This window comes from Leptonotus elevatus, chromosome 1 (assembly GCF_054856555.1).
Source record: "Leptonotus elevatus isolate MCC_2025b chromosome 1, RoL_Lele_1.0, whole genome shotgun sequence".
Lineage (NCBI taxonomy): Eukaryota > Metazoa > Chordata > Actinopteri > Syngnathiformes > Syngnathidae > Leptonotus > Leptonotus elevatus.
The window spans coordinates 13377844-13390789 of record NC_141239.1 but is presented as its reverse complement, the minus strand read 5'-3'; the positions used below and the strand labels follow the sequence as shown (position 1 = coordinate 13390789).

Genomic DNA, 12946 nt, shown 5'->3' with positions numbered 1-12946 from the left:
GGTACAGGAATGCACACTTAATGGTAGTTATTACCATACTTACTGATTGATCTTTGATTGTTTTATATTTATTGGCTACAATTAATTTACTCAGGGGTGAAAGTGGCTAGAATTTCTTGCCGGAACAGCCACATTTTTTAAATATATTTTTTTATGGGGGTCAAACCTCCTCAAACCACCAAAATGCAAAGAAAACTGCTTGGCACACTTATACCTATAGCACACAATAAAACAACAGGTCTTACACATGCATACGGCTACTGCATTACACTTACTGTAACATGGTTGCAACAAGGCATACGCGAGAAACTTATTTTGATTCCCCCCCAAAAAATGTCGATGATGTGCAAAATAACAAAAACACCGATGTGCGCACATCGACGCGACTCGTCAGATACACAGAGAACGGAGCCGGTGAACAGAACTCCGTGGAATAAATAAATTATTTATATTGACGGTGGAAATGGATTACGCTACACAGGCACACTGGAACAATTTAGAAGCACTTTATGCTACGTTCACACCAAAGTAGGGGGAAGCGTTCCACTGTTGTGCCAAAAATATTACCCCCGTACAAAAATTGCATCCCCTGCCGTGGGATTTATTGAAAAACATGCATTATACCCGCAGGAGGGGATACCATTTTATACAGGGGTAAGTGGTTGCCCGTGTTGTTGCTGTGTGTGACGTAGTCCATCTCCGAAGCACATATTTCAGCCCATCAGGCTGAGAGGCGAAATGCTCAAAAAGTTTCCATTTTTAAATTTGCAGAATATGCGGATGTCCTCCCACCGCTCCAAACGCGTCCTCCGCGCCACCCCACGCACTTTCGCGCCCGTCCGCAACTGTATCGTTGTGCCGCCTAAACGCTCCCTACGCTTCTGGTAACTTGTTGTGTATGTAAATCTGACGTTAGTAGATTGTTTTCTTCTTGTGTGGCAGCCTGGCAGGTAATTATTTAACATGATATTTTTCATAACATTATATTATATCATATTTTTTTAACCAAAGCACCGTTCCCAAATCTTTTACCGGAATGTAGTACCGGACCATTTTGGCCCACTTTCACCCCTGGATTTACTTGAATCGTGACTTTACTGTTATGTTAGCAAAGGTTGTCGATGGACTACGTGATTTCAGACAAATGCAGGTTACATCGCCACCATAGGAATCTAACTCCCTAATAATCTAAGGACCCCAACCTGTGTATGTCTGCATTAATAATATATATTTTTTCAATTAAAATCTACATTGAAATCTTGTTAGTCTTTAATAAGGTCTACAGGATGAGTTTAAAAAAAATACTATCCTCGCATCCCGCATGTTTGGGTTGGTCTATCAGCAGGTAGTGCAAATAATAATTTCTGCCTCCCACACTAGAGCACAGACTAATATTTGCCCGCAGCCAGAGAAGAAAAGTCTATTTTTTTAAGGATGTGGCTCCTGCCATGCATTCCCCACCCTGCATGCTGATGCCTGAAGGTGACTTTTGTAGCGAGTGACAGAGCAGCCGCCACATGTAAATGTCTCCAACTTTATCATCAGTCTACGGACGTCACTAAATCACGTCATTGTACTGCAAATGCGCTGCGCAAATGTTCTTGGGAACACGCATGCTGTCCCTGTGCTTCAACTGGCATGATGATTGTGACAACCCAGAGTGATGTGTAACATTTCCCCGTCTTTACGCAGATCGAGCAAACGCGTCATCTCTTGGCGTCGCAAATCGTAACCAAGGTAGGCTTAGAGGCTTTGTGATCTCAGCATGCCGATTACAACAACAACAACAAAACGCAACGCCCCTTTGCCTGTAATGCCGCCATTTCAGATTTCACACCGTTGTCCGGATCTGAGGGTGGAAAATTACCAGTTCAATGTCAGTGGTATTGACTTTGAAAAGGGTGCCCTGGCAATTTTCCGCTTTCGAAGGTACCCAGGACAGTCGACTTCCATCTGTATTACAAAGTTGGTTTCAAACATGGGTAAGGGTTTTAAAGGGGGAGTCAAATCAAAAATGTTATTTACAATATTTTCTATGTGGCCCTAAACATGGCATTCTGATTAATATTGCGTTTGTGGAAAATTTGGTAGAAAACTCAACCCATTTTTATCCATGTCAGGGGGCGGCCATTTTGCAGTTGCTCAAGGCTCAGGTAACGACCAATCACGGCTCACCTGTTTTCTGGGTTTGGTCGTGTGGCGTTTGCAAGCTGAGGCCTTAGGCCAGGAGTATCCAAATCCAGTCCTTGATGCCAACTATCCTCCATGTTTTAGATGTTTCCCTCCAACACACCTGATTAAAAAGATCAGCACATAAGCAAGATCTGCAGAAACCTGATATTGGTCATGAAAACATTCAGGTCCAGAATGTAACACCCCTGCCTTAGGCTCTGTGATGTCATTTTCAGTTGACAGCAAGTGGCTAAATTGGTGCCCTCTGAGATGAATAAAAACAGGTTGATTTTTTTTTACTTGATTAATTTTCCACAAAGTATCAGCAGTATTAATCAGAATGACAGACTTGTGGGGGCACATACAACATTTTATAGTAAAGGAAAATTCTGAAATGGGTTTTCAAAACTCGTTTAAGGTTTTAATCATAAATTAGTATTTCGAATTAGGGTTTTAAAACATGGTTAGGGTTGCAGAGTGTTAAGCTAGGGTTAAGGTTTTATACTTGGGTGAGTGTTTCAAAGTCTTGAGACTGGGTTAAAGTTTAAAACCAGGGTTTGGGTTTCAAAATAGATTGTTATGGTTTGGGAGGGGGGCGGGTGTTTCAATCCAGGGTTAAAGTTTTAAACATGAATTTGGGTTTCAACGTAGGATTTTAAGACTGGGTTTAGGGTAAGAAATTCAAAATAGGTTTTCAAGCCATAGTTAGTGTTTCAAAGTTGGGTTTCAAACCAGGATTAAGGTTTTAAACATGGGTTAAAGTTTCAAATCAGAGTTAGTGTTTCACATTAGGGTTTCCAGCCATGGTTAGGGTTTGAAAATAGGGTGTCAAGCCAGGGTTAGGGTTTCAAAATGGGGTTTTGAACCAGGTTTAAGGTTTTAAACATTGGTTGGGTGTTTCAAGCCAGGGTTAGGGGTTTTCAAGTAAGGTTTCAAGACTTGGTTGAAGTTTTAACTGTAAGTGAGCGTTTTACAGCATGGTTAGGGTTTCAAGCCAGAATTAGGGTTGCAAAATATCAGGCCAGTGTTAGGGTTTCGAATTGGAATTCCAAGACAGAGTTAGGGTTTCAAACCATGGTGGTGATTTAGATGCCTGACATTCTGACAATTGTGTGTGATCCCTGTATGAAAGAAGCTTTGTTGCCTGGCTGCTTTCATCACGCATGCAACGCTCGCCGCTCCCGACAAGGCACGCGGCCTTTTGTTACACTCATGGATGCATGCCACACAATCGCGTTCATCTGCAGCTTCCGACACCTCCGCGGCCGCGTTCTCTATTTAATTACCCACAATTCTCTCTACGGGGCAGCCGCGTACAAGAGGGGGAAGGTGACCAAAAAGGAGAGCTGAGACCCCCTGGGTGCGAGGTTATTATGTAGACGGGTCTGGAGAGATGGAGTCTTAATCCTCAGGTTCGCATATCCTGTGCATTGTGTGCCAAGTCATATCTGCTCCACATGAGCGCGATGTGAAGCAAACCTTGACATGCTTGCAAATATGACGCCAGGCACACCGATGCGTGGATTAGAAGAATACATGCAGTTATATACACAATGGATGACAACTCCATATCAAAGATAGATAGGGGTGGATTGTATTTTTGTTTATATTTTAACCTAAATATCCATCGACGGTTTAATAGAAAGGAACAATTGTAATTTCAAACCAGAGTTAGTTTTTCAAACTTTACTTTCAATTAAGGATGAAAATTAATTGATCATTTAGAGATTCTGATTCAAGTATTGATATTGCTTATCGACCCAATTCCTTAATACTCTTTTCAATTCTCATTGGGTGAGGGGATGAAATGATGCAAATAGTAAATCCTTAAGATACATATTATGCGCTCATTATCTGAAATGTATCCTGAGGGGAGTGCACTAATTGTCTGCGATCAGAGGAAGTGTGCTAACTAATATGCTGTCTAAAGAGGCCAGAACATAGAACGGCTTTATAACGGTAGCGTGCTCAATACAACACCAGCGACCAAGAAAGACATTTAGAGAACTTCTCTCATATATGAATGTAGTTCCATTTACCATGAAAAAACTGAATTTTTAGTTAACACCATCTTTGACTGTTGTTGAACACCGTCTGCCGGGTCTGACTACGGAGGCTGCGATTAATAATCAACATCTGTCCTGGCAGTCGTGATTAATGGCAAAGCTTTCATGTTAATATGATAACAGGAGAGGCGCAGCCGAGAGCGCAGGGTTTCGGATTACCCTGACATCATGGCCAAAGTTATCGACCCGACGTAATTGAGGCAAGCGGCATACAATTAGAAGATCCTGTATCTGAAAACTGTCTCCCATTATTTATTTGTGCTGGGGCATCTAAAGTAGACCGACGGGGGCCATTTGGAAATATTGATGTGTTGCTCGTAATCTTTTCAGGCCTAAGTAAATGTATTATCACGAGGGATGGGCATAATCAGAAATAATTTGTTATAAGGAATTCTGTTAATAGTCACGTTGTGAAACAGTTTAGGCAAAATGGAGTGCACTGCACAGGGGACCTCAGTTTTTACAATGGAATTCCGTTCATATGGCGGTGACGTAACCCGAAATCAGGCCAACAAGTAAGCCACTGGTTCTGCCAGTATATGGCAAGGGATCTTGGATGTTAAAGTATGTTTTTTTAAAGTAGGGGTGTCAGGTGATTAGAATTTGTCATTTTAACTAATCGCATGACTTCAACAGTTAACTGACAATTAAAAACTAAATGTATATCTGTTCTAAATGTACAATAAAATATAAAATTCTAAGTGTTATACTCTTGTTAACATAAAAGTGAAAATAATGTTACACTAAGAAATATGGCTGCATCTTTTAGTCATTGATACAGTAATTCCATAATACTTCATAAAATTGAGTTAAAATTAAGAAGATGTACAGTACTGTAAAAAAACCAAAAACAATTATGACATTGATTTGTGTTGCTCATTTTTCTGCCACTAGAAGTCATTATTACATTTGTAAGACGCTGGTGACAGCTCAGTGCATTTTTCTTTTCATATTAAGAGCTATCTAATCTTTAACATGAAGCAATTTGTGAAATTCTGCACAATTTCAAAATACAACTTGAACCCAGTCTCCACCATATATACATTATTGTTAAATGTATTACTGTTAAATGTTTTCATGGACATGTCTGCTGCGTTGTGTTATTCCTGGCTGCGGAAACCAAGATCCTTAGATGTTAAGAAAAATGACAGGTGTTCATTAACTAAACTGTAAGGTTGTAACTGTCGAAGCCAGAGCATGACAAATAAAATGGTATGAGGAAAAAATATTGAAAAAAATTTAGTTTTAACTATAGGACTCCTGACACTGTTGTGACAGGTTATGAGTTGTTTTTTCATGACTTTTCATGAAAATTTGAATTTAGCAAAGCACGAGCAGATGTTGACATAAGAGAATCTGTAGGGAGGATTCTGCTTCCACCCAGCAAACACACCAAGAGGTTTATATATAGTCTGCCTCATCTAAACTCTCTCCAAGGGCACCGTGATGGGAATCAGAGTGAAAGTGATCATGTTAGCATTGATATGCCTTTAAGAGGAATTACAGAAGCATTTAAGATGGGCCTGGTAAAAGCTAGTCAATGCAGCTAATACGCGTTATCAATCTGGTCAGGAAGAACCATACCATGATCGACCAATTGAATTGGACCGTTCAGTGGAAATGTGGCATTATTATGTGTATGTTAATCTTTGTACATACCGTGTTTACACGAGAGAAAAAAACTGCTTCATGTCAGTTTTCGGATCCAAACCACCTTGTGAGGGCAACTTCCAGTTTTACTTTCACAATCCAATCCAATCCTAGTTTCCGTCTTTTGGGGGGTGAGGGGGGGGGGGGGGGGGGGGGGGGATATTAAAAATGCTCACGTTAACCACCTTTTTAAATTGCTATTGTCAGGAGTGTTGCCTTATTTGTTGAGTTTACAAAAAGCTGCGGCATGGGACAAAAAAAAAAGTAAGTATGCTGCAGGTGCTATATAATTACATGGGTATATCTGGGTAAATATTACCTCTTCCAAGATTTGCGCTTCTGCCAACAGCGAGGCTGCTCGAGGATAATGGACTTGTGAGTTGTGTTGCAGAATGGTGAATCTTAAATTTATGTACTCCTCATCAGTCAGTGGGGAAACACATCAGTCAGTGGGGAAATATTTATTAGTATATAAAAAGACTTGGGATTAAGGCCAATTACGTTGTTACTCCACTCAAGTAGTTTTTTTCAAGTAGGCTATAGGAAAACTACATTTGAAAACAAACCTGTACTTTCTACTCCTTTGTCAAAATAGTTTGGTTACTTTTAGCAACCTTCTCATATGTCGACATAATGAAAAAAGACAAAAGTAGAAAGTGGTCAAATCAACTGCATCACTGTTGAGATCGTAATGGAATGATTGATTGATTTCTTGAGGACCTACAGTATAAGGCAGAGAAAACTGGGACAGCAGTGACATGAAGGAAGGTGAACCAGGAGGATTAGCCACAACAGCGACAAATTCAGAGTTTGGATTCCCCATCCATGGTCTTACTAAAAATAATTGTTTGATGATGTCAGCTTCAAGAATAATTGATGGTGTGTCTTTTGCCAGCCTAAAAAACACTGTTGAAAAATTCTCTATCTTATCTAAAAAGAACACAATGTATTTTTTTCCGTGGTTATCATCAGCTAAGTTTGTATTTTTTGTTTCTTAGTTCACTATGTTAGTGAAAGTATGTGAACAAGCCAGTTGATAGCGTAAAAGTTGCGCTATTGCTAGCTAAGTAGCACTTAAAGAACGACATGCATGTATAAATATGTTCTATTTCAAATATTACCAGTGTCCAAAAACAGTATTTATACGGTTTGTATTTTGTTGTTTTTTTATGCTAGAGCATACAGAAGGCTTTGATGCAGCCTCTGAATTGAAGAGAACGGTTGAAGCAATGGTAGTTATTACAAAAACGGCCAGCAGGTGGCAGCAGAGTATAAGAGATCAACCCAGGGCCATGTTGCAAAAAGTTGTTTTCCTCACGGTTTTAAACAGATTTGTGAATAATGAAGAAACTTATCTATATTCTAATGCTAATTGGGACAGATAGAAATATACTTTTTTTCCTGATGAAAGAAGAGACTCTAATCTTTCTTTTGGTAGATTCCATGTTTTTATAGCAATAGAACACAATATTCTGTGGGCCTTACAAAATCAGTCAAAATCCAGTGAAACAGCCGAGAGCGAAGGGGGTTGCATCAGTGAAAATGGCTGGGAGTGAAGAAGTTAAAGAACAACATTTTGTTGTTGTGCCAAGTTTTCAAAAATGGTTATCATATATGAATGACAATGACAGTCTTTTTCTTTTTTACATATGTGTCTGTATAGTGTATCAAACTATATCCGTGTGAAAGTACAAAGTGAGTATTTTCCCACCTCTGAGTAAAAGGCGGTAGTTTTGTGGGGTTGTTTGGGATGAGTATCTGTCTACTCCACCTCCCAGCGCTGAAAATGAACACAATGGGCTGCCTCACAATACACGCATTGTTCAATTAATTAATTTCACCTCATGGCTGTCGTGCTTTGCTGCTTATTTTGTGTTGCTGGGTTTATTTGTTGTTCCCGCTTTGCCACTCTAAAAATGTCTCATGAAAGTCCTTGTCCCGATCTCCCTCAAGAGTACGGGTGACGCAAGACAAGACGAGAAGAGGCAGCTCGTGCCCCTGCGGAACCTCCTGTCGACACGCTCCCGACTGACGCGCCCTATTTTGTGTGTGTGTGTGTGTCCGCAGCCCGGGTGTGTGACAACGCTATGCTACGCTGCCAGAACGGTGGCACGTGCCACCACCACCAGCGCTGCCACTGCTCCCCGGGCTTCACCGGTGTCCTGTGCGAGAGGGCCCGTTGCCAGGGCCCCGGCGAGTGTGACGACCAACTGTTGGGACGGGCCCCCCGCCGCCATCTTACCGCTTACCATCTTGTTGTCGCCTCTCTGTTACTGATTGTTTCTCTTTGCTGAGTAACCAAAACCCCTAAAAAGACGGACATACGCAACGAGGCGGACCTCTGGACAGTGTGGACCTCAGCAACCTAGCGACTCTTTTGTACGTCTCAGGACGCCGTCGCCCAATAGTACGCTAGATGGACTGATGAAACATCACTGCTGTCTTGTAATCTCACACAGGAAACAACTGTTATATGATGTGATTGGCGGATACTTTGTTAAAGAGAGCATTCTGAACTACCTGAAAACTGTACAAACCTACACATTTTCTTAGAATTATCATAAAGAATTCAGAGGTGCCAACCCTCGATATTTTCCCTGAGTCACAGTTTAACGAAAATGTGCAAATCTTGACTTTACGGAGGTTTAAGATCCCTTTCACCAGCTGGTGTCGGTGCCTCAGCCAAAACATGAACTTCATTTATGAATAGCCCCGTCAGGTGTGCGGTGTTAGAGTTAAAATGACTTTAAAATAAGAGGATGGTATCCCGGTGGTGTGTCAGAAAGGCTCCAGGACTGGCGTTGCAAAAGATTAACCGGCATTTCAAATCCAAACTTAAGTAATCATCCTCACGCGCTTTCCCAGCCTTCTCTGACAAGTGTTCCTGCAGAACTGGAAGGAATTCTTCCAATGTCTCGACAAAACAGCAAAGCCGTCGGAGTAGCATACCTTGCACTTCTGTGCTTGCGCTGTAGGGAACAGGCCATGCACAGTAAGAACAGGTTGGTTGTGTTGAGTTTAGGGTGAGGCTACAGATATAGTTTACTATACGGGTATGCTGATCTGACAGAACGCCGGCATCCTCCACAGGTCCATCGCTATCAGCATCTTGTTGTCATGCCTGGCGAGTAGCGAGGATACTCCATCATGGCGGAGTTCTTCTCGGACAAGAACTGTTGGCTGCTCTGGGTTTTGTGAGCAGGCGCGTTGACATGGTGAAATAGCCATGACAAAGCAGGAAATCTTTATAGATTTGCTGGTTGATCGTCCTATTTTACACACTTGTAAGTCACATCCTATTACCTTTACTAGACATGGACTATGCTCTGACTACTAATGTCTTCTCACATGCCAGGAAGATGGTCCTCTTATTAAATATCAAAGAGCAACTATGCCGCAGTCAGTTTTAAGTCAGAAAGTCTGAGACATACATTTACTTAGGATTGTACTGAAATGTATCATTATCCTCAAAGAGACACATTTTGAAGACGTGGATAACATAGAGATGGTCATGATAATGGCGCTGTGGAGGATAGCAAGGGGTGCGTGAAGGCATGACAGAGAATGCTGGGAAAGTGCGTTCCACTCAAGGCGGTGTCTCCAGTCCTGGAACTTTGTCTGTCTGAATCGAAATCTACGTCCGTCCTGATAGTAGACATACATCATGGTAAGCAAGCATGACATAATGCAACACAATTTGAATGAGTACAGAGCAGACACAATAAGATTTTAAGACTTCGGATGTAAGATGGATTAAGTCCAGAAAGGGAGACACAGTAACGAGCCATAAGACACCACCACAATAAGCACTGATGAATTTAAAAACACACAGGGTCCTTAGTGCAACCTTTCAAAGACCAATTTACAGCAAGAAGCCAGCAAACTCCAGTCGTTTTGGTTAACAGAACCCCTTTCACGCTGTTTTCCCAGCAAATTGGCATAACAATAGAGCCAGACAGAGTTCGCCGAAGCGAGACATTGCCGTGTCTGTAGTGAGCGTTCATGTAGACGTTGATGCGCTACGCATACGATAATTCAATGTCAGCACCAGTGTCTGGGACGGCCATAATTGCTTTCGACTGAAAGGTGCCGTGGGCAGTCATGTGTTAAACTTAACACACTGGTAGTGACTTCCTGCTATCGCTTTACACACTGGTGGCGTGCCGCCTCTGTTAGGCCTCTGATAATATGTCATAAGCCAGTAAATTTACAGCTCGACTTCAACCCGCCATCCTCAATTGGCACGTTATACGTACGGGATAGAGAGCCACGAAAAAGCCTGTATAAAGTAGATGTAAAGTGTAGAAGGGGCTCGACTCTAGCCTTTGGTACTTCATCAGAAGCTGGCAAGTTTGTAGGTCAACCAGCCCTTCCGACATTGGTGCTTTCCAAACACAGGACAGAGAGATGGGATAAAGTCACAGATGAGACGTATACGGTGACATATTGGTGACATAATGATCTCGCTCTGGTTTTGCTTTCTGCCTCTAGCCACTTTCATACTGCCTTTGCGGTGAATTGTCACATCACAGTAGAGTCATTTTATGGCCTGTGCCATTCAGACAGAACTTACTATTTACATAACTAGATGCGCCGTGACGTCAGTGTGACAGGGACACGCATTCAACACAAAGGCGTGTAGGCATCTCGGATTGTTAAACTTCACACTGTGTTTGCAGATCGATAAAAACGCAGCTTAGATGACGTATGGATGTTATATTGGTGACTTAATTATGTCGATCTGGGTTGGTTCTCTGCCAGTGTGAAGCCAAAGGCACTGGTACTGAAATCAGCACTGGCATCAGCTTGGCATGAAAAGGATGCAATAGAGCTCTCTGATTCCAGAATGTATTATTTGCATTATTTGCTCGCATCTCCATGTGTTCTCTGGCAAGACAAGATCATGCCAGGGTATGTTTTGGATTATTGGTGCACTCGCACTGAGCATTAATTATATAATGCGTGTAAATCAGATGAATCAAGTAGATGTCCTCAATGTCAAGAGTTGTGATTTACACCTTCCAGGAAAATGCTGAGGGTTGAGAGTAATGTATGTAGTACATATGTGTATGGGGGACATCTCCAAACATATTGCCTCACTTGCTTCCTTACCCTTCTTGTCTCTTCACTTCTTTGCCTTCCCTCATTTACTTCCCGTGCTTCTGGTGACTTGTGATTACACCTATAACCCCTCCCCGTCCTCTCCCCGCCTTGTTTTGCCAAATGCTGCACATGTGCTACGATGGAGGCCATTGACAAAATTTATAAAGTGTTTAATTTTGCTTCGTATTCATGTTAGAGTGCGGGGCTTGGTAAAGAAAGTATCAAAGTAAGTGTATTTAATTTTTGTACAAAAACAAGATATTTTCATGAATTAGCCAAGATGTGTTGCTTGTTTTCTATTGCGGCAGGCAGACGTGGACTACGTAACGGGTTTGGTTGTATCGTTTGTTTGCTTATGTGCGCACACAGTTCTCTTTAAAAAATGTTTACACACTCACAGAATACACTTCCACCAAAGGAGAAAAAGGAAAAATTATGTCTTGTCTTGTTGTTGAAAATTGAGTGTGTAGTCGTGTGTGTGTGTGTGTGTGTGTGCGCGCGCGCGCTTTATTTACAAAGCTACAGTGGTTCCTCCAATGTCAACCCCACTCTATAGCCCGACTCATCCCAATTGGACATTAAAAAAATACACACATAAGGCAGCACTTTCTCTGTGGCTAGCTAGCAAAGCTAAGGTAGTAGTCTACGTCTTAACTCAGTGCTCCGTTTTGCCAAACAGCACAAACAGATGGATACAAATGCAGACATCAGCCACAGACAAGCCAAATAAAGTCCTCTGTTCACAAAATGCTGTTCAATACCGGCGATGACTGAGAGGCCTATCAAGCCAACGGGAATCACAACAAAAACGGGAAATGGAAACCGACCAAAACAGCACAAACAGATGGAAGTTAATGCACAAAACCAGAGCCACAAGAGCCAAAATAAAGTATTTTGTACACAAACTGGTCAATATCGGCACCAACTGGAAGTCCTATTAAACCAGGAATGAGAGCAAAAGTAAATAAAAAATGGAAGCAGAACCTTGGACTCAAAAACACAGCACCATTCACAGAAGAGCCAAATCAAAGCTCATTGTCAACACAAACAGCTGGTCAATATCAATTTATGACTGATAGTCCTATCAAGCCTAAAAACACTTCTACCTAGGGTCATCAGTCGTCCCGCTTGAATCGTGACAGTCCTGGTTTTGAGTCCCAATCAGTCACACAGTTGTCATAGCGATTCACAATCATACTTTCACATTTGCTCTTTCATTCTCATCCGTATCTATTTTTGTCATACCGGAACTTCCTGCTTCCGTGTCTAAGAATCACTGGAAAGGTAGTCGGTAGAGCCAACCCAACGCAAGCTGAACCGGCATTTTTTCTAATCTTACAATGTGGTACCGGCGCAAGCTAAACGGCACAGCCAGCTCCCCTAATTGCTGCCGGGGCCGAGCAAAAAGGTTGAATCATGGTGAGTGCTTTGTTTTGTTTAGTGCTGTTGTGCTGTTAACCAAGATTAGCCTTAAGCATTATCTTAAGTAATAACACAACCACCAGATTGACTTGCAATTATATTTGTTATGAATAGTTGCTAACTTGTTGGTGAGAATGTATTGTATATTTGATAATCAGCAAAATTATAGTGTTTTGGTTTTTCATATTGAAAATCTGGGAGTCCTACCATTAAGCTTCATGATGAATCTAGCTCAAATTAGGTCTGGAGTGGTGCGCAATGATTTTTGCTTTTTGCTGTGTGATGCACTTCATCCGACAGGAATCGGCGGAACCACAGGCCTAAAAATCCCCATCGGCTTTATATGACCCAAGAAAGACACCCAACGCAAAAGACGATTGGTCAGTGGCGAGTTTCCATCTGAGATGACGACTAATCCTTGAATCAAAATGGGAGAAGGGAAGAGAGTCCGCTGGAAAGGCGGCATCCTGCTGCGGGAGCCATCATGGCAGCGACGCTCTGAGGGAAAATTAGCTTTAATTCAAAGAGGGTCA

At 41.8% G+C, this 12946-nt stretch overlaps 1 protein-coding gene across 5 annotated transcripts in view; it reads left to right on the top strand.

Moving 5' to 3' along the window:
• The window catches only part of LOC147180954 (netrin-G1-like), an 83990-nt gene extending 72586 nt beyond the window's left edge, over positions 1 to 11404 (top strand). For 3 of the 5 annotated variants that reach the window (XM_086091683.1, XM_086091691.1, XM_086091719.1), the window contains 2 exons: positions 1693 to 1737; positions 7956 to 11404. In XM_086091683.1, coding sequence (XP_085947809.1) covers positions 1693 to 1737; positions 7956 to 8182 — 272 coding nt within the window. In that variant the 3' untranslated portion in view covers positions 8183 to 11404. The remainder of the gene's footprint in view (positions 1 to 1692; positions 1738 to 7955) is intronic. The other 2 variants (XM_086091709.1, XM_086091700.1) reach the window with 1 other exon arrangement.
• Positions 11405 to 12946: the final 1542 nt, after the last annotated feature.